At 41.1% G+C, this 20,304-nt stretch overlaps 4 protein-coding genes across 5 annotated transcripts in view; all 4 read right to left on the bottom strand.

Moving 5' to 3' along the window:
* ahcyl2b (adenosylhomocysteinase like 2b) overlaps positions 1-3,517 on the bottom strand; it is a 35,550-nt gene extending 32,033 nt beyond the window's left edge. The window contains exon 1 of one of the 2 annotated variants that reach the window (XM_014985037.2): positions 3,089-3,517. In XM_014985037.2, coding sequence (XP_014840523.1) covers positions 3,089-3,433 — 345 coding nt within the window. In that variant the 5' untranslated portion in view covers positions 3,434-3,517. The remainder of the gene's footprint in view (positions 1-3,088) is intronic. The other variant, XM_014985036.2, reaches the window with a different exon arrangement.
* A 548-nt stretch (positions 3,518-4,065) lies between these two features.
* tmem209 (transmembrane protein 209) lies at positions 4,066-9,449 on the bottom strand. Its single transcript, XM_014985038.2, has 15 exons — positions 9,356-9,449; positions 8,904-9,062; positions 8,774-8,832; positions 8,466-8,597; positions 8,109-8,338; positions 7,825-8,029; positions 7,487-7,662; positions 6,918-6,989; positions 6,361-6,457; positions 6,153-6,278; positions 5,954-6,051; positions 5,599-5,713; positions 5,389-5,486; positions 4,989-5,062; positions 4,066-4,855 (listed from the first exon to the last, which is right to left on the bottom strand). Exons 2-15 carry the CDS (start codon positions 9,041-9,043, stop codon positions 4,801-4,803), a joined length of 1,677 nt encoding a protein of 558 aa, XP_014840524.1. The 5' UTR covers positions 9,044-9,062; positions 9,356-9,449; the 3' UTR covers positions 4,066-4,800.
* A 313-nt stretch (positions 9,450-9,762) lies between these two features.
* On the bottom strand, positions 9,763-16,840 carry prdm4 (PR domain containing 4). Its single transcript, XM_014985035.2, has 12 exons — positions 16,655-16,840; positions 16,437-16,526; positions 16,184-16,299; positions 15,226-15,414; positions 14,327-15,127; positions 13,403-13,552; positions 12,784-12,902; positions 12,615-12,700; positions 12,408-12,535; positions 11,406-11,954; positions 10,724-10,892; positions 9,763-10,637 (listed from the first exon to the last, which is right to left on the bottom strand). The coding sequence occupies exons 3-12, from the start codon at positions 16,296-16,298 to the stop codon at positions 10,277-10,279; spliced, it is 2,667 nt and encodes an 888-aa protein (XP_014840521.2). The 5' UTR covers position 16,299; positions 16,437-16,526; positions 16,655-16,840; the 3' UTR covers positions 9,763-10,276.
* Positions 16,841-17,573: 733 nt separating this feature from the next.
* LOC106916633 (galactose-specific lectin nattectin-like) lies at positions 17,574-19,449 on the bottom strand. The gene has a single exon (XM_088003355.1). It carries the CDS (start codon positions 18,427-18,429, stop codon positions 17,725-17,727), a length of 705 nt encoding a protein of 234 aa, XP_087859481.1. The 5' UTR covers positions 18,430-19,449; the 3' UTR covers positions 17,574-17,724.
* Positions 19,450-20,304: the final 855 nt, after the last annotated feature.

Raw genomic sequence — 20,304 nt, 5'->3', positions numbered from 1 at the left:
AAACTCCAGTAAATGATGGTGAGAATCTTGTGGGAGGAAACCCAAACTGTTTGACCAGCTTGTCATACAGCTTAAAAGGAATTTCAATAAATACCAAGGAAATGATTAATGTTTTGGGGTTTGTTTCCTCAAACAAAAACAAAAAAGGTCACACACCTAATTCTAGATTTTGGCACATAAAAACCATTTCATTAAACCTAACTGACCCAAAACATGAAAAGTGGTGTGAAACTTTGAGTTTTTTTATAGCACATGCTAACTGCATCTTCTAATCTTCAATTGAGTTGTTAAATTATTTAATGTCTTTTTTAAATTTCTTTTATGTAGTTAATTATTTGTCACACTAATCCCAAAGAAACTGTGTTGTGATTAACACAATTTAGCACACAATGAAATCAGAATTAATTTGCCTTAAATCTCCTCCAGACCATTCTCTTCCCAAGCAGAGCGGCCACAGGTCACTGTAAGCCTATAAACCATTAAGCACTAGCAGGAACAACAGCTTAGTGCATGACATAACATTTCTTTCAGATGGGGAAGAGCTTTCTCAACTGCTGCATTTCTTTGGAGTCATTCAGAAATATCGCCACTATGAGTATCCACTTTGATCCAGCAGGTGGCTTCTTTGGCAGATCCGTACACGCTGTTTTGGGTTGTTTTTTTTGTTGTTTTTGCCACAATAACCGCAAACGGTGATCATAAGCCGGTGTCAGGGGGGGAAAAAAAAAGCTCTTTCAGGAAAGATCACTGGACTTCCCGGAGATCGGAGCCTATCGTGCCAAACCACGCGCGTTGTGAATTCTGCTCATCGGCAGCTCAGAAGTAAAAAAGCTTACATCTGTCCTCACCTACGACAGGAAGATGGCCTTTTAATCCCATGTGGTGACATGATAAAGGCAGGGATTAAATGCCAGCCAGAAACTCGCTCACTCACTCCACGCCGCCTGCTTGCACACTTGCATCATCAGCCGCAGCGGCAGACCAGCAGAACTCAGCAGATTAGAAAAGGCCGGGCTGGGCTTGTGTACGTCGACGACGTTGCAGGGTGCTTGCTGCACCTATAAATACAGCCTGTGGACGTCCACAACCGGATATTTACATTAACAAACTGCTTAACAGGACAGATTTCCACTCCAATGGATTTGCTGACTAGCAAAGCTGAAAATTAAAAAAAAACAACAACAAAAAAAAACTCACCTCTCTATGATTATGTTGATCCGCTTTTTTTTTATTGCAATGATCTCCTCGTATCAAAGTGAATTACATAGATTGCCCTATAAATCAACATAATCACTGATGTCTGAGCACAGGTTGGAGGACAAAAGTTATGTAATGATTGCAATCAACATTAGATATTAACAGGGAAAAAAAGCTGGAAGATATTTTTATTTTATTTGAAGAAACATTGCATCTGGGAAAAAAAAAGGAGAATAAGGACGACCATAAGAAAAAACAAAAGATTACAAAAGTCATATGATAATAAAGTTGGGATAATATGAGAATTATGTCATAGCATTATGACTATTCTGAAAATGACTTTATTCTCGTAACATTATGACTTTCATTTCATAATTTTATACTCTTGAAATATTATAACTTCAACATTTTATGACCATTTTCAATTTATAACCTTATTCTTAGATCATAGTGTTAGTCTCAATGCATTACGACTTTATTTTTGTAATGCTAAAACTATTCTCATAATTTTGTAAATTTATGTTTTATTAGCAAGGCCCTGATGCTAGCACTCCGTCATAACTCGGTAATCCAGATGTTGCTGACCTGTAAATCTGGAGATAAATCCCAAAACATGATTTAACTCCATCACCTAATACTCTCCGCTGTTGGAGGACGCTCACACACATGCCTGATGTAAACTCCTCCACTAACACGTCTGCTCTGTGCTGCAGCTACTGAACGGTTGCCTATTATTTAACTGTATGAACTACAGACCAGATACTTCATCAGCTTGGCTGAATTTGGGAATCTAAAATGAGAGGGCAAATTAACAGTTATAGCATATACAAAACACCAAGTCCATTTGTTTCTTCCAACAAAATAAATGACATATTTACATACACGCTAAGCAGTTGTTTGGGATCGATAAAATAATAAAATGCATCCGATCTCAACCATGGCATGAACTTAAAAACATGACAATGTTCTGCAAAACAAGAGCCGGCAGACCATAAACAGCTGAAGTATCAAGTTAAGGAGAGGAGCGTCTTTACAGACAACAAAAATGTATGAGTTGTCAGGTTCGTGTTTCAACAAAAGAACATATTTACTATTACTGGGAGGTGGAGATGCTATCACTGTGCATGACTGTGAAGTTGAAAGCCATGCAAATAACCCTACAAATACAACTAAAGGCAATAAGTTTTTTTTTTTAATCAAAAGGACATTATGAATCCACCAAAACACATAACCTCCAAGGTAAAACATGGGGAAAGCAGCATTACACTGTGGAGATGCTCCCCCCCGGCCCCCAGCAGCACTTTAACAGGAAGGAAAAATGCAAAAATGCGTGAGATTTCAACTTCACGTGGCAACGAATAAACACCTTCCTTGTGGCTGGAAGGTACAGCATTGGCCCGGGTTAAGAATGGCTACAACCCATCAGAAAATCGTTAAACTAATTTTGTTGTAATTGCCCTTTCTTTTCCCTCCAAATCATTTTAAAATCGGAAAATGGCGTCATAAAGACTCTGCAAGCCGTCAACAAGTTGTGTTTTTCCGGACGTCTTTAAATTCACAAATGTAATCTCAGCAAAACTTTTACAACAGCAAAACTTCTAGGATATATTCAAGTCTTCGTGCAACCGATTTGACAAAAAAACAAACAAACAAACGAAAACAGCAGGAGAAACTCACCCTACTATAAAAGTGTATATAATGTGGTGTTTCGCCCTCATTAATGACACGGTTGAGGGTTCAGAGGGGAAAGCCGTGATTAAAAGCGTTTAACGGTCATAGCTCTGGGACCAGCTAGCCTGTTAGCATCGTCACACAATGCCAGCTTTCCCAGTCAGCTCTCACTGCACCGTATAGCGCGGCTCCAACCGAGAAAAGTGTTCTCATCGCTCACCTTTTTCATCCGCGGAGCCTCGGCGACCGTGCCGTCACGGTTCACGAAAGCGTCTCCGCCGTTCTGTTGTGGGTCCGAGTGCTTCAAAGCGGACGCCTGTGGCATCTTGGCGGCGCTCGGGGTGAGCAAGCCCCGGTTGCCTTCCCCGGCTTTCGCGGAGGGCTCCGCGGTGGGAGACGTAGCGGCTGCGGCGGAGGAACCGGCCTCCTTCTGCGGCTCGTTTCTGGCGAGGGTCTTGTCCTCCGAGGTCGGCGTCACCGGGGACTCGGCCGGCAGAGCTTTGCCGGCGGAGACGTCTTTGAGTTCGACCTCTGCCATTTTCGCTGCCACAACCTGGACTGACATCGCCGCAGTTTCTCAAAGTCCCTTTTCCAGCGTTGATAGCGAGGCGAGCGGATGTGAATGGAGGAGCAGCGGCACCCAAATGCATTATGGGACTTGTAGTTTCACTGCTATACTCCTTTTCACTACCCTATTGGGCATCTTTTGTGACTGTTTTAACCTCTTGTCTGAACATCTCCAAAACATTTCTAAACATAATAAACAAATGTTACACGACCATAAATTTATGAAACAATCAAGGAAGCGTTTCTGATCGGTACTTTGACTACATTTCCCAAAAGGAACAGCAACGTGGCAATGCACTTCGTATTAAAACCTCTCAAAAATACAAAACATACTGCTTGCTAGATAATGGGGTTATAAAAATAATCTCCCATACAGTGTTCATTATAAGCTGCAACAAACTCACACGTTCTCATTAAAAAAAAATAAGAGATTCCACAAATTAATGTGATCAACCCAATGAATTGCTCGGCTGTATTTTCCACCAGATTAAGTCAGTTACTCGACGGCACAGCATCGCAGAGCATCTGTGGCGGCACATCATTATAAAACGAGTACAGCGGTAAGGTCAAACCGGAAAACAGAGCTACACTGCCACCATGCGGATTAGTTTGACATTAAAATACATAAGATAGAGAAAACTTTTTATTACAGCAACATTCAGCACATCTTTTGAGAATTTTAAGCAAGACTTGGAACAGCTCTGAATGATAAGGAAGTTGAAAGAAATTAATTACTTTTTATTTAAAATCACGTCAAAAGGTCACTTGTCAGGTCTCTAAAGCACAACGTACATTTTTCCATACCCACCTGGCGCATTATAGCCTGTAAATATCATAGTAAACATATGATTTACAGTGCATTTCAAGTTTTTTGTCGCACTGCTGCCTCTACTCCAAATTCATGGTTTCAGGTTGGTTCCAGTAGATGTCAGCAGTATTCCCTTACACCGCAAGGCATTTATTTGTACAAAACAAAGAGCAAACCAGTGACATTTTTTGCAAGTTGCTCACAAAAAATAAAAATATTTACATTCAGGTAAGTGGGTCTGGGCCCCTTTTTGCTGTCATTCAGATAAATTTGAGGTATATAATTTACAAGACTGCCATGCTGTTAAACGACAATCAGGAAGAAAAAAAAAATCAATCAGGTCTCAAAGATGTAACAGAAATAGTCAATCAAAATACAGCATCTTTCTATCAAGAGGTGGAAGTGTCCATTATTGTTCATGCATTTTCAAAACAACTGTTTGGGGTATGACCCTGAAAGAGTTCTTAAGCTGATCTTTGCAGCATGGAAGAAAAATAAAACAGAAAATTAAAAAAAATGGCATTTTCAGCCATTTTGTGCTTTTAAAATATGATGTGTCAGTTCTCAAATATCCAGAGGATGTTCACTCCAGAGAGGCCCAGATTTACCCTCCTAGGAAAAAAAAAAAAAAAAAAATCAATGTGAATACAGTAAAAATAATCCAAAACGTAGGACCAGTAAAGCTCTGAATACAACATCCAATAATTAGCCGCAAAAAATGATAAATATGTCAAAAAGAGCTCACCCCAGCATCCCTGACTCCTTGGTCTTGATGACATAGAGGAACATGAGGATTGTGTGGAACAGGTTGTTCCTTCCCTGTGACAGAAATCAAGATGGGTTTCATCTCACTGCGATTCAGTGTTCTTAGTTAGCAACAAATTATGTGTTGAGCCAGAAAAATATATAATATGCTTTAAAAAAAAAACCTCATTAAAATATTTCATGTTTTGCCACACTACAACACACACATCAATTTATTTCATGTGAGATTTTATGTGATGGACCATAAAAGGTAATAATCCCAAGCACTGTTGAATTAAACTGAAATACATGCAAAGCACTATTTGTCATAGAAAACAATTACAAATAAGGTGTAATAAACATTAAGCATTTATGAAAAAAAATGTCTTGTTTTCAGTCACCTTAGGAAGACTATAGATGTGTCCTTGGTATATAAGCTGGTAGTGAGGGGGCGTGGTGCTGCTTTGGTGGATGCAAAAGAGGTTTTCTTTGGTAACATCTACGGGAGTTAAAGACAGACAATGGTATCAAAAAAAAAAAAAAAGAAAGCAGGAAAGTTTGATTGTTTTTATAGTTTTTTTTCCCCTCCCCGTTAACAGACCAGCTCTCACCAGGTTTGTCTGGAGTGTGGCTGAAGTGCTGGGAAGTAAACGTCTTCCCATCTGGGTACTTTGGATGTGGGGGCAGCCTGGAGTCCAAATATGTGCAAAACACATGCATGAGGATCTGAGATGAAGGGGGAAAAAAAGCAACAGTGACCTGGGGGTTAAATATTTGTATTGATGCAACACAAAGAGTCTTTACAGACACACACATTAGGAGAGTGCCAGTTTAACATCAAGAAGGCGAGAGAGATTCAAAAATACCACAAAGAGTTCTAAACACCCACTAAAATAACAACAAAACAAAAACAAAAATCTGAGCAATCGTGAGAATTCATTCGTATTTGTTTGGATGCAGACTCACGGCGCAGTCAGTCGGGAGATCCGTGTCCCACTTCCTGTTCTTCAAATCGCCGCCACCGTTCCAGCGAAAGGAGCTCATGCAGCCACTGTGAGACAGCTCTGAAATAATAAAAACAGAGATGTGTTTTTTCTTCGTAATTAAAAAAAAAGAAAAAAAAAAAAAAAAAAAAAAAAGACACAAGTCGAATGGTTGAACCAACCTCTTATGCGATCCACTAGATACTCCTGGTTGGGTGTGATGTCCAGGTACTGGACAATAGAGGTCAGCGTGGGGATTAAGGAGGCTTTCATCACTGCTGCCTGTCTCAGGCTGCTAATGCTGGCCTCTAGTGGAGGAAAGCGGGAAAGCTGCTAGTAGATTTGTTGCAGTAATTCCAACAGTTATAAAGCATTTCCAGCTGGTCTGACCTCCTATCTGGAGCTCCGGACAGCCCATCCTCCTCAGCTGGCTGTTGACAGAGTCGATTTCTTTGACCAGAGGGACCAAGATGGTGTCACTGATCCACTGCGGACGCAAATGTTATTTTGTCTGAGTTTATGTCTGCTTTTCACAGCCACGTAACAGGCTATCTGCAGGTTTCTCCAACTCAAATTTAACACTATTATGAGTAGAAGTTAAGGCCTACATCTCCACAGAAATGTACGAACTTCGTCCAGCCAACTGGCAATTAATTTGCACTTAACTATGACAGACGCAAACAAGCTAGCGCGTTATCTGGCAAAAGTATATTAGCAGCTAATTAGCGGTAGCCTCAAATGTTTCGACTCAAATTTTTTTAGCTGACAGAAAAGCTCCGCAAGAAAAAAAAAATACATAGAATATATGAGATTTAATAGTTCAATATTTAAGACCTGGGAATTACATATTAAAAACATACTTTTTAAATGAATTTAAGAATTTTTAAGGATGCGCAGACACCCTGGCGTACAGAGAAAGACGTCCAGTGAAAAACATCAGGACTCACATTTCTAAGCTTGGCTGTCCAGCTGTCGACGTGATCCGCTGCGGCTCTACTGGTGGTGATTCTGGCCCACACCTAAATATAAAGATATTGGAGGGACATACACGGTTTCATGATTTTTTTTTTTTTTTTTTTTTACAAATTAAAATCCACATCTTTACTTATCCACATTTAATCTGGTTCCCCTGAATGAAATCCAATGCAACAAACATATTAAGAAGACATCTTGTTGGTAAATTATGACAACCTGTGTTTTCATTTAATCTCAGTTCAATAGCAGATTTTCGCTACAATAGTAAACAAAGGTGGTGGAATTATAGCGATGTGGGGATCTAGTCAAAGCCTAGATCTAAATCCAATTAGGAATGTGGCATAAGTTGAAAATGGATGTTCAAAAATGTTTTGTCCTATCAATCTAACACAGTCTGGAGTCGTTTGCAAATAATAGGGAAGCATTTTTATCTCCATGTGTACAAAAGTTGGTATTGAGATACCACAAAATATGATCAGGCGTCTTCTGAAGATAACTGGAAAACAATATTAGTGTATTGCATAAAATCAACAAAATGGACCTCTTCTGCAGCGTGTTTAGAACCCAGGTCCGTCTCGTCCTTGTGCGCCGACGGCGCCTGAGAGCGGCACGCCGGCTGGTAGAGGAACTTCCTCAAGCTCTGGGCGTAATCTCCCACAGAACGACTGTAGTTCCAGAAAGTAGGGCTGTGGCTTGGAGACACAGACTCTGGACTGCCTGCAGATGGAATGAAGCAACCGAAAAAAATAAGTTCATAAAAAGATATATACATATAAGAAATTAAGCTTAGAAAGATTATTAGCACATCGACTGGTACTCTGCTGAAACTTCAGTTCATGTATAAAAGGAACTGGTTTCAGCTGAAGGACTCCTTCCCACCGAGCTGACTGCGGTGACTTTTTTCCTCCTCGGAACGCAGGAACCGCTCCAGGCTCTTCAGATCCTCCATGTAGTCCTCCTTGCTTCCTGGAGAGTTAAACACCGAAGGAGATGTGCGATACCGAGCTCTCAAGCCAGAGCTTTCTGCTGACCCAATGCTGTTCTGATAGGGAGAAGAGCCTGAAGACTGACTGTAGTTGAGCACCTAGGATTCAGAGAAACGCAGAATATGTAACGCTAATTTAAATATTACTGTTTTCCTTTGCTTCTGGAAAAACATGCACCTTTCCAAAGGCCACTGAGGGGGTAAAAGGTCCTCCTGCGCTGCTCGGTGTGGAGGGGCTGCCCAGTGGGGGGCTATAACCGGGCGTACAACTGGGGGAGAACTTGGGGCTGCTGGAGGCGGGGCGAGAGGGACTGAAGCTCAGCACACTCTGGCCCTGGAGCGGAGAAGACTGGGCGGGAGCTGGAGTCTCTTTCTTCTCTGGCTTTTGTGGAGGAGAGGGCTGGATATCTGCAAGGGGAGCGACAGAAAGTCACTTCAATATTCCGATAAAGGTATTAAGACGGCTTAAAAACAACCATCATGCACAAAGCAAACCAAAACCTGAAATTCTGTGCAGACGTCACGAGAAACTTACTTGTGTTCCTCAGACCCAGAAGGTGATGCTGCTGAGGGGTAACAGCAATGGTGGACGGAGACATTGTGTATTTGAAATACTTCCAGAAGTCAAAAAGAGCATTGAGACTGAAAAGAGAGGCGAGGACCAGTTCTGCAAGAACATGAAGAAAAACAAGCACAACAAGAACTTAGGAGTAGGATTTAATTTGAGGAATTTATTTTGATCATCTCTAGAGTTAACAGCCTAATTTAAGATACCCTCGTGTAGACGGTGGGTAAGCAGCAGTCTTACTTTGTAAGAAAAAAAAAAGTGTAGTGGAATCTCACCGATGTACCAGATTGGCCAGTAGGTGATGTTGTAGTACCTGCTCAGTAGCTTCCCTGACCTACAATGAAGTAACAAAAATGATGAGCTACAGAAAATGCTACATATTGCTTCACAGCTATGATTTCTTACATTTCCGTGTAAATCATGCCAGCTAGAGAGACGTTGAGCACAGCCCAGGCGAGAACGATCTGCCGAGCCTGCTCCTCCCTCCTCATCCTCAGCGCCTTGTCTATCATGCTGGGCATCCCTTCCTTCGGTGGGGTCAGCATGGCTGTCACTTAGATCAGGCTGGAAAAAGTTAAAAAACATTGAGTAAAGAAGTCAAACATGAACTTCGCGCAACAGTACGCGGACTTTGAAACTTATTTAGTGAAAGAACTTAGAGTAGTTTGACTTGAAATAGTACTGTGGAACATGTCAGCAGAGCTGTTAGCTGAACGGTTAGCTAACAATCAAAACAACGGTAACAGTGCTCCAGAAGTTTGGCTTTACTTTAAAACTCCTTTATCTGTAAAAGTAACAGCAGTTTAAAAAGGCAAAAAAATTAAAATAGAATGTGAAAAATGCAACAAACCACATACCACGCTGAAATGAATGAAAGCAGCGGCGCTGAATATTTTGTATTTCTAAACGGAAGTCTCAAAAGCACTTCCGGTGCAGGGTTTTCATAGTAAGAGCTTTTGTTAGAATATGGTATTTTTACTGTTACTTAAAATATTGTAATTAATTATGTATTTAAATACAGTGTTTTTACAGGTCTGTCAGTTTACGTGGGAAAATAGTCAGAAATAGCGTTAAATATTAAAATTTAATTGGCCCTAAATATTACAAAAGCTGCCAACAGGGGGCGGCAAAGAACCGTCGATTTCTCACACAGATTAAAGGTCATATTTTCAAATATCTACTTAGATTAATAAATTATTCTATTTTTAAAATTAAGAACAGACAAGTAAGTGTAATAAGTATAAATATTCAAAGGAAAAGTCAGTTTAATAGTTAAATAAACTGGTATGATTTAATGTCAGTTTGGTATTCAGTTATTTGTGGCATGTGCTTGTTCAATGTCATTTATTGCAAATCAATCAACCAACCAATTGATAAATGACAACTTTATCTGCATTCTTATAAGCACAAGCAAAATGGCAGATTTAATACAAAACAGTTGGTGTAAAAAGGACACACAATAATTTATCTCATGAAGAAAAAAAAGGCAATTCCTGCAAATCCAACAGGATAACAGTTCCCAACATGTCAGAATATCATAAAAAAAAGACTGACTGGAAAAATAGATATTCAACAACAAGTTGGGCATAAGAAACATAATTTTACAGATACGACAAATACTGTAGCAGCATTGATATGGCAAAAGAACATTTAAAGAATTGTTATGTCATGATATAAAATGTGGCATCGGTTTGACAGCTCATTTTAGAAGTATGCGGTAAATCAGATAAGCAAGTACAGTAAATAAATAAATAAAATCATCTCAAGAGGCACTGTCTTCAATGAGGAGGGGACAGGGACTTTTCAGAGTTATAACCTCCAACATCTAAACCATAGTCCTCATCATTCAGTTCGTCTCCACCTCTCCTCCCTCTGCTGTCCTCTTCTTCGTCGTCCTCCTCATCCTCTTCTTCTTCCTCCTCTTCCTTGAAAACGTTCTCTTCCTTTCGAGTTGTTCTGTCCCTCTTGGGCCCTTTGCAGATCTTGAGGTGACGCGTGAGGTGGTATTTAGTAAGAAACGCTTTGTGGCACTTCTCGCAGACAAAGTCTCTCTTGCCCTCGTGAGAGTTCATGTGTTTTTTCAGGTGGTTGGTTTTCAGGAAGTGCTTGTTGCACTTTGTGCACTGAATCTGGCGCTCACTGTCAAAACATGGGAATATATATAACCCATTTAATATAAAGAAAAACCAAAACATGAAAACAACAATGAAGAAAACAACACGTACTTTGTGTGAGAGAACATGTGTTGCCTCAGGTCTTGTTTCCTGATGAATGATCTGTCGCAAAGGTCACACTTGAGCTTCTCTGCGCCGGTGTGGATGAGCATGTGGGAAGCCACGTGAGATTTCTGAGTGAACGACTTCCCGCAAACTGTGCATTTGTAGTTCTTCTGACCTGTCCAGACAGAAAAAGGTAGGCGATGTATTCAGGATTGCAGTTATTACCGATGCTTCATCAAAGGATAACTCAATTGTAACATCCTTTCCTCACCCTAAATGAAGGTTAGTGTCATAAGTGAGCCAGTGACGAAAACAAACGTTATCCAGCCAACTGGTAATAAATTTGCACTTTCACATAGATGCTGAAAAACTTGCTAAGCAGGCAGGGGATATGTTAGCAGGTAGTTAGCAGTAGCCTCAACCGCCTCGTGTCACAGAATGTAAAGACAATTTTTCTTTTGCTAGACAAAACAGTCTTGCAAGAAAAGAAACACTACACATACAAGACAACATTTCAGACCTGTTATTAATGTATTTAATGCTAAATTAGTGATAATTAAAAAAAAGAAATTCAAGACGTTTAAGAGCTTAGTTTTGGATACATAATTTAGGATTTTTTAAGGATGCGCAGACACCCGGTGCAAGGAAAGAAAAATTCAACAAATGCTCGACAAAATCCTCACAGTACCTGTGTGAATCTTGAGGTGCATCCTGAGGTTGCTGGGATCGCTGAACGCCTTGCTGCAGTACTCGCACTTGTGAGGCTTCATCCCTACGTGCCCCATGAAGTGCACGTTCAGCTTCGTGGAAGTGATGAAAGCCCGAGAGCACATGCTGCACTTGAACTTCTTCTCCCGCACACTGCCCTGGCCTCTTCCCCTGGAGGTGACGCTGTTGGCGTTCCTGTTAGCGCTGCGGCTATCGCCGTTTGCTTGTCCCCCAGCGGGGTTGCTGCAAGGCCAGGGGGAGGACGAGGCGCTGGAGCTGCCGTTGAGCAGCTTTTCCTCGGGTGGAACGTGCTGCGGCTGCTGTGACTGCAGCTCTTGTTGCTGCTGAGGTGGTGCCGGCTGCTGCTGCTGCGTCTGGGCGTGGTCCTGCAGCGATGGGCTGTGGCTGTGCGCAGGCTGGTTATGGCTGTGGCTGCTGCTATGGCTGTTGAGGTGAGACTTGAGCTCGGAGAACGACGAGCACTCTTTGCCACACTGGCAGATCTGGCCGTCGGGGACCTCAGGAACACCTGGAAGAATAAAAACGGTCATCAAGTTCTCAGTCCAATGAGCTCATTTAAAAAAAAAAAAAAAAAAACTAAAGTTGTCTATGATTCAGTGGGAGATATCTCTGCAGTGAGCAAGCATCTAGACATCTACACTTTTCTCACAGTAAAATTTAAGCGCTTTTCAAATGTTGCGGTTTGAATTTGAAGCGTCTTCAAGGACTTTATACAGAAGTCAAGCTCTTTTCAAGCCTTAAATATGCCCAACTGAAATTCAATCATGTTCAAGGATTTCAAGCACCCATATGAACTCTGAACCTGGGAAAAAAGATGGACACAAGTAACAAAATAAGGAATGACAAGTGTCAATCGTTTTTCCTTTCTCCGAAATCAAATCCCACGCTTTCCCAGATTGTGATGAAACCCTGTAATAAATCCCTACTGGCTCAGCCACTCATAACCACGTCGTCTCCTCACCCATCAGCCTGCAGTAGTCTCGGCTGTAGTAGAAGAGCAGCTCCTGGTCGGGGTGAATCTCTGTGGTCGTACAGAAAAACAGCTTCCCGTTGGCGGGGTACGCCACCAGATTTTGCTCTTCGTGGGTCCTGAAACACGTTGCATTTCGTTTGTAATGGTAGCACACCGTTTTCCACCTCCTGCACGTGGGAGTGATTGGGAACCTACCTCGCCTTGCGCACAAACATCATCCAGTTGCACTCGTTCTCGTCGGTCGTCACGATGTAGAACTCCAGCACGTTGTTGTGGTACATCTAGGGCGGCAGACATGCATTTCCATTCGTTATTGTTGACGTAAAAAGCGTTGGTGGATTTAGATAGCTGCGCGTCAACAGACCTTCCAGATCTGAGGCGTGTCCTTTTCTGGCCAATCAGAGAGATCCACGTTGCTGCAGTGCTGCCCCACCATTGGCCCGAAGCAGGTTCTCTGAGGAATGATGTCCCGTGCAACCACTCCTGGAAAACATGTTGGGAAACATTTGATAATATAACAATAAATAGCTAAAACTTACAATAGGGCTGGGTGATAAGTCGATTTTATTGATTAATCCGATTTTTGGTTTTGAAGATTACATTTTTTGTAAGATCTGGATTTCTTTTTTTACATCAATGCACCACTTGCTTCCATAGTTACAAGTGACCTTTATAATTCTAGAAGATTTTTCTCATTAAAATGACTTTATCCTGTTCATTTTAATAAGTTCTTATGGCAAAAACGCACTTTCTGCTAATATTATTGATTATCTTTATGATTAATCCCAAAAATTTGTAGCTTTGTACTAATCAGTTTGTCACGCAATTCACAGAAATGATCATTTGAAATAAAAACCACTTTTTGAAAATATTTTCTGTCAATTGAAATTTCTTTTTAAATAATTTATTAAAATCAGAAATCAGATCTGCTTATTTTTAAGCCATATCGCCCAGCCGTAGCTGAGGGGTGGTTGATCTCTTACCAAGCGGTTCGTCGGTTACAGAGATGCGAAGGCAGAGCGGACGCGGCAAAGAGAGGCGAGCCCGGCTTTGGATCGGCGCATCGGGGATGAAGGTGACCGGACCGTGCTCCGGACAGTCGGAGGCGTATGAGCGCTCACACAGTGTGCACCCTGAGGAGAAATCAACAGAGATCAGTAGATGTCAGAACTGTACCTTTGAATGTTTCAAATTCTTAATTTCAGGATTCGTACACTTTTTCCACAGTAAAATTCAAGCATTTTTAAAGTAAGTTTTCAAACTTCTCCACCGTCACGCTTAAAATGCAACAACAAGAAAATGTTATGTTTTGAAATATCTCTCTCACACACCCTACACACCTGACAGGTCACAGAACGAAACACTACCTTAACAAAAAATTCCCCAATCTCAATAACTAGCGCATAAAATATAAGACCATCTTTATTTCAGTGACAGATCAATAAGTCATTGAGCAATTAGGAATAATAAATAATGATTGCATTAAAACAATCCAAACAAATTGTGTTAAGGTAAATTACCTTCCTGGTCAAATTAAATGCTTAAACATAATACACAAAAAAAGTTACAAAACATGTTCTTGCTCAGTTTTCTGGCATTTCACAAAGAGAAATAGTTTTGGTCACTCCTACCTAAATTGAAACAAGAAAAGTGATTTAACTTCAGGCAGTGGGACTTTAGGTACCTGGTTTCAACTGTAAGTAACGTTTTCCAAATGTAGGCTTTTAATCAAGCGTTAGATTGCACTTTATTACAAAACTATGAAGTTTCAATATCAAGCACTTTCAAAGACTTCACACAGAAATAAAGCACTTTCCAAACCCAGGATTTCTAGCACCCCTACGAACCGAACCCTGTGTTTGTTTCTGATCTTAACAAGCTGATTTTAATCGTCCGCTTATACTCACAGATGGAGCAGGGGGCAGCCATGTTCTCCTTGCTGGGAGCCGGATCCTCCAGCTGCAGGGTGGAGTTGACGAGGACCAGGTTGTTCTCGGGGCCGAGGGCCACCTCGGCGGTGATGGAGGACACGTTGACTGCCTCCAGCCCCATCCCCGAGTGTCCGTGGAGAGACACGGGCTCCAGCTGGCCGGGGTTGGACATGGAGCCAGTGAGCACCACGCTCACCACGCTCGGGTTCATCTCTCCGCTCCCGTGGAGCTGCTCCCCGAGCCCCCCGTTTCCACCACCTCCTCCTCCTCCCCCGCCTCCTCCGCCTCCAGGGCCTCCCGTCCCAGAGCTTCCCACTCTGCCTCCCAGGTGGTCCGGCTCCATCACCACAGGCAGCTCCAGCACGGGGGGCCCGTGGAGAGGCATCACCCCGCCGGAGGAGTCCAGCCCCTCGTGAGGCTGAGGCTGCCGTCCTCCGCCGAGCTGCTGGGCGTCGGACACCGCCACCGCCACCACCCCGTCCATGCTGGCTAGCTCCTCCCCCATCCGGTCAGGAGACAGCGGGCTGTTAACGCGTGACTCCATGGCCAGCCCCGTGGAGTCCAGCTCATGAGGGCCGGCCTGGTGAAGGTCTGCCTGACCGCTGACCTGCCTCGAGTCCAATGGCACAAGGCCCTGCTCCAGAGGGCCCCCAGGCCCACTGTAGGGGTCCAGACTGGAGGGATTGTTGCTGGCCACGGACAGCGTCCCATCCATGTTGAGGCTGCTGGGATGAATGTACTGAGGAGGTGGACGGTCTGCCAGGTAGGACAAAATTCCTTATAAAAAGAAAGAGACAGTGGATACTGGGATGAAATATGAGTTACTGTTTGTTTTTTTTATCTCTAATAGTAACAGATACAAATCACAAACCCACCTGGCAGTAGGTGTCGGAAGTAGCTGCTCTCCAGGTGGGGATACGGCGGAGGAGGCAGGGAGTAATTCCTCTCAGGCAGGCCACACATCACCCCTCTGTCACTGAGAGGACCCATGGGCAGCATCAGGGACAGAGCAGAGGGGAGGGAGCCGAGGGACGGGCCCAGACTGGGGATGGCCACCGGCATGCCTGATAGAAACAAACATCGGAATGAACAAGGCTCACACAGAAATAAACACATTAAATTAAACGACGAGAATAAAGTCATAATACTACAAGAAGTCATAGTATTTCAAAAGGTCATAATATTACCAAAATAAAGTCACAGTATAACAAGAAAAAAAGTCATACGAGAATAAAGCCACTGTAATATGGGAATAAAGTTGTAATAATACAAGAAGTAGTAATACTTCAAGAGTAAAGTCCCAATATTACCAGAATAAAGTTGTACTATTATGGAAATAAAATTGTACAAGATTAAAGTCGTAATAATACTAGAATAGTCGAAATATAACTAGGATAAAGTCATAGTAATATGACAATAAGGTCATATTATTATGAGGATAAAGTCAAAGGAATTACCAGAATAAAGTCATAACACTACCATAACATTACTTTATTCTGTTAAAATTGCCAGAATAAAGTGAGAATTTTAGGAAAACTCCTAAAATAAGGAATGTTGAGCATCTTGTCAAGTTATACTTTGGTATCAATTTTACCATTAAGGAAACACTTAAACTGTCAACACATCAGCATCAGATTATTGTCAGTAGCAGGCTGTGACTATTTGTTTTACTACTGATACTTTATTCTCTGAATTTTATAACTTTATAAAAAAAATACTTTTTTCCCCCCTTTACTTTTCTTGCCAATAGTGGCAATATATTGAGCTATAATCCTTGTTTATACTGATTTAAGGGTGTCAAACAATCTTTGACTCGATAAACTGTTTCCATACCTGGAGTGGGGATGGGATTGTGAGTGGGAGAGGTGGGCAGACCCAGGTGGCTGGCACTCACTGAGGGCACACTCAGCTGGTCCATGCCCACAGGACTCAGGTTCATGTCATTCATCCTGAAGAGTCAACATCAGAGTCAAGCGACCCAATTGACCCAACATCATTTACAGATGTTTCAGTCCAAATTTAGCTGTGTCCATGTCTACATTTCTTTATGAAACTACAGGATGAATGTGTAGCCTTTATAGCTTACCTGAATTCAACAACTGCTGTCCCTTTAAGAATCCAACGCAACTGCTACATGTCTCCCCTCAACTTAAATATGAACGTCTCCAGGGTACCTCTGCGACAAATGAGAATAACAATCACCGTTTTAGTGAAAAACGATAAGAGGCGACAATGTAGCTCGTTAGCCGTAAAAACACCAGCTCTGGTTTTGCTCTAAGGCTAGCGTTAGCATTGAAAACTTACGTCTTCGCAGCACATAAAAACGGAGCAGGCTGATGAGTTTCCACCAAACAGAAACTCGGCTATATCGTCACATGGCTGAAAAAGCTGCATCCTTCCAGAAATGTTGCTAATTTGTCGAAATAGAACAACATAACAAAACAAAACCTCCATGAACGGGGCCATGACAGCAAATTTGCCTCTATTGCGCATGCGCATTCTAATTTTTTCACACGCAGTTTGACGTCGGTGTAGGTTAGTTGTTACAGAGAGCCATAGGATGGGAATTGGCATCTTTATTCCCATTTATATTTATTCATTTATACATGAAACGGCTCTCCATAGTACAGTGCTAATAAAAATATTAAAACGTGCAATTTATTATACTCAGACATCTGTGCAAATTCATTAACACTTAATTATGTCTGGTATCAGTTTGGGTTAGTTTTTATATATTACATGCGTAATTATTATTCTCTAAAGCTAATATACTATTAATGTATAAAATCAACCACAAATGTTGAAGTAATCTCAAACTTGTTCTTTACTTCCTATTAACAGTAATTGCCCTGTTGTTCCACTAGATGGAGCCATTCGGTTTAAATATAGTTAGGACATTAAACTTTGCAACTCTGATAGCTTAGGGGAGATCTGAAAACGTAAAAATATAACTGCAATAAAAATCTGCATAATTGTAAAAAAAACTTGCAAAACTATGTTTCCACCATTTGCTTAGTTTTAACCACACATTTAAAATGTTTTTTATGTTCTGATTTTATGGGAAAAGACCACACAAAGTAGAAGTTTTGCACATCAGAGACAGAAATTGACACACAGGTCTCTCAGATTGGTAGGAGAGCCTCTCTGAACAATGGTTTAAGTCTCGGCACACACTTTGAATTATCAATAGAAATCTGGACTTTGACTTTCTTTGACAAAACAGTTTTTTTCAAATTCTAAAAGGTTTTATTCCAGGATTGACATGTTCTTAATACCAAACGCATCCGCACAACATGACGTTGCCCTCACAACATTTCAGTCTTTCTGATCTATGTTCTTCCATGTCTCTGGTTTAGAACAGGACTTCTTCCATTCTAGTCCAAAATCAGAGCATCAGTCTCACAGATGTAGTGACGTTTCCCTGTACAACTAATGTCATCCCAGCTGTTCATCCAGCCCTCAGGTCCCACCACATCCGGCGGTACTATGGACACGCAGTCCTGACCGGCCTGATCAGTGTCCCAGGTAGCTACGGAGTTGTTGGGCTCGCCAGGTCTCCAGAATCGGACATCAAGTTTGAGTTTGTCTCCATTGACCCAGAAGAAGTTTCCTTCCTTGACCAAGTCCTGCAGCCCGATCCACGCTGAGTGGAAATTTATGCCGGGATTTGCCTTTTTAAACTGGAACGTCATGTTCGTCAGGAACGCCTGATCTTCGGCGTTATGGACGACAGCTAGGTCTCCCTTGTGGTCGAGGCAATTGATGCGAGCATTTTCCCAGGTCTTATCCAAACTGGACAGGAAGAAGCACCGGGAAGCGTGCTCCTTCCACCCCGGCAGGCAGCGGGAGCACTGCAGCGTGGTCCGGTCACAAAGAGTCCAGATGTAGTCGAGCCGCTTGGAGAACAGGATTCTCTGTAGTTTCTCGGCGTTGTTCGCTGCAAGCTGCATCTGCTCTAGACTCGTCATCAGGTCTTTGTTGTTGACAAACTCGCGAATGAAGAGTGACATCAGCGTGGCAAGGAGCCCAGTCAAAATTCCGATCACAACAATATACCAGTTGGGTTTCTTTTTCTTCATAGAGATGCTGTATGTTCGGTTCCCAGGTGCATGGACAAGATCTGGAGGTGTATAGTTAGCAGACCTGACAACAGGGAAAAAAAGGGGAATCAAGTTATCCGGATGTAGTTAAACTACCTAAAGCTGCAGTGCCCTTAAAATATTTCCAAATTTTGCCACAAAATAACAATGCGATATATATCAACACAAATCTGTTCGTGAAGTGGAGGCGAAGTAAAAAAAAACAAAAACAAAAAACAAGAAAAATGGTCCAAATGGTGCAAATAAAAAGCAGCTCTTAAATTTCCACTCTCAGATCTGTGAAATAATTATGCAGTCCATACTATTTTATATACAGTTATATTTTGCATCTTAACTAGCTAATATAATAAATCAATATATCTGCTGTTCCTTACCTGGGAAGCCTTATAGCGTCACTTAAATACGTGAGCAATGTCATGGTATGGGTCTGTTGACTTTGGCAACATATATTTGACCAGGTGATTTTAAAAGGACAAAAATTAGCATGTTTTAAATGAAAACAAGGGAGTATGGTTTCCATGGCAATCTATCCGCGTCCTGCTGCTGAATCATTGGGGAACAGAAAAAAATCATTACCTTTTTTTTCCCTTTTTTTTTTTATTGTGATATGTAACAAATACAATTGGTATTCAACAAAAACAACAGAGAGAAAAAAAAGAAAAAGAGAAACAGGAAAAGAGTCCAGTGTGGTACTTAGGTAATTGTAGTGTTGTTGACATGATAAAAGAAAAAGGAAGATGTTAAAAAGTGAAATTTGTATTTATTCATTCTTTTATTTTTGTATATTCCTCTATCTCCAGCGGCCAACCCGGGAGCAGAAGGATGAAATACTTAAGCTGACATTATCAGCTTAAGTATAAGTATACTATAATAACAATAGTTATTACTGTAACAACAATAATAACTATGGTAATATTCAACAATAATTGAAGAACAAACACAAAACATAATGAGCTGGATTGATTCAGTGCAAGAAAATACTGTGAATGTTTGTGTGTGTGTGTGTGTGTGTGTGTGTGTGTGTGTGTGTGTGTGTGTGTGTGTGTGTGTGTGTGTGAAGTTAAATAATAATATGCTATGTCTATCCAGACACTGATTCTGAAAAACATTAAGTTATTTAATTAATAAATTAATTAATTAACAGATGATTTGTTGTTGGGCATTTTAAGAAGTCCGTTATGAAGGTCAGCTGGTGAGAGTGAATCTGTAGCGTATTAGTTTGTTCATTAGATAAATGGGGAAGATCTTTTCCTTTTATGAAGGAAAAGATCATTATTTCATTATCTTTTGGATTATTATCTGGTGTACATAACAAAATACAAAAAGATTTAAAGATCCTGTTAATTTCTTGAGGGTTTGAACTGTTTCTCCAGCTGAATTTAAAATGGCTGACATGTTGGATTTTTCTATGCTTAAGCTGATTCGCTAAGTATTGACCAACCTTATTACTGTACTGGAAGTTGTTAGTTGTTGAATAACATTTTTTTTAAGGATTTTTTTTTTTTTTTTTTATGTTTTGAATTATTGAGTTCCTCCTTAATTTGGTCATTTGGGTTTGTTTTGTAAGAGTTACTTAAATAAGTTATTTGTTTTTCTAAATTTAACTCCATTTGTTCTTGTTGTTGTTTCCTGTGTGATGAATATGCTATTATTTTGGCTCTCAATACTGCTTTTCCTGTTTCCCACAATAAAGACGGTGCTGTATTTGGAGAGTCGTTCATCTCCAGAAAGAATGCCCACTCTTTTTGAATGAAAGAGTTGAATTCAGGATCTTTAAGGAGAGATGTATCGAAGCACCACCACTTAGATGTTTTATTGCACGATTTAATGGATAAAGTAAGAGATATTGGAGCA

Source organism: Poecilia mexicana, unplaced genomic scaffold, assembly GCF_051168715.1.
Source record: "Poecilia mexicana isolate PSO_F unplaced genomic scaffold, ASM5116871v1 scaffold_23, whole genome shotgun sequence".
Taxonomy (NCBI): domain Eukaryota; kingdom Metazoa; phylum Chordata; class Actinopteri; order Cyprinodontiformes; family Poeciliidae; genus Poecilia; species Poecilia mexicana.
The sequence above is the reverse complement of the archived record's forward strand: the minus strand, read 5'-3'. Positions and strand labels throughout refer to the sequence as shown.

What these genes read in the sequence shown, in the direction of transcription:
- tmem209 (XM_014985038.2), bottom strand. Translation starts at nt 9,043, where the DNA reads ATGCTGACCCCACCGAAGGAAGGGATGCCCAGCATGATAGACAAGGCG. An exon ending in GGACAGCCAAGCTTAGAAAT is followed by an intron (nt 6,458 to 6,917) that starts GTGAGTCCTGAT and finishes TTGCGTCCGCAG; the next exon opens with TGGATCAGTGACACCATCTT. An exon ending in ACATCTATAGTCTTCCTAAG is followed by an intron (nt 5,063 to 5,388) that starts GTGACTGAAAAC and finishes TTTCTGTCACAG; the next exon opens with GGAAGGAACAACCTGTTCCA.
- prdm4 (XM_014985035.2), bottom strand. Translation starts at nt 16,298, where the DNA reads ATGAATGACATGAACCTGAGTCCTGTGGGCATGGACCAGCTGAGTGTG. An exon ending in CAATCCCATCCCCACTCCAG is followed by an intron (nt 15,415 to 16,183) that starts GTATGGAAACAG and finishes TGTTTCTATCAG; the next exon opens with GCATGCCGGTGGCCATCCCC. An exon ending in TGTAACCGACGAACCGCTTG is followed by an intron (nt 12,903 to 13,402) that starts GTAAGAGATCAA and finishes CATGTTTTCCAG; the next exon opens with GAGTGGTTGCACGGGACATC.
- LOC106916633 (XM_088003355.1), bottom strand. Translation starts at nt 18,429, where the DNA reads ATGAAGAAAAAGAAACCCAACTGGTATATTGTTGTGATCGGAATTTTG.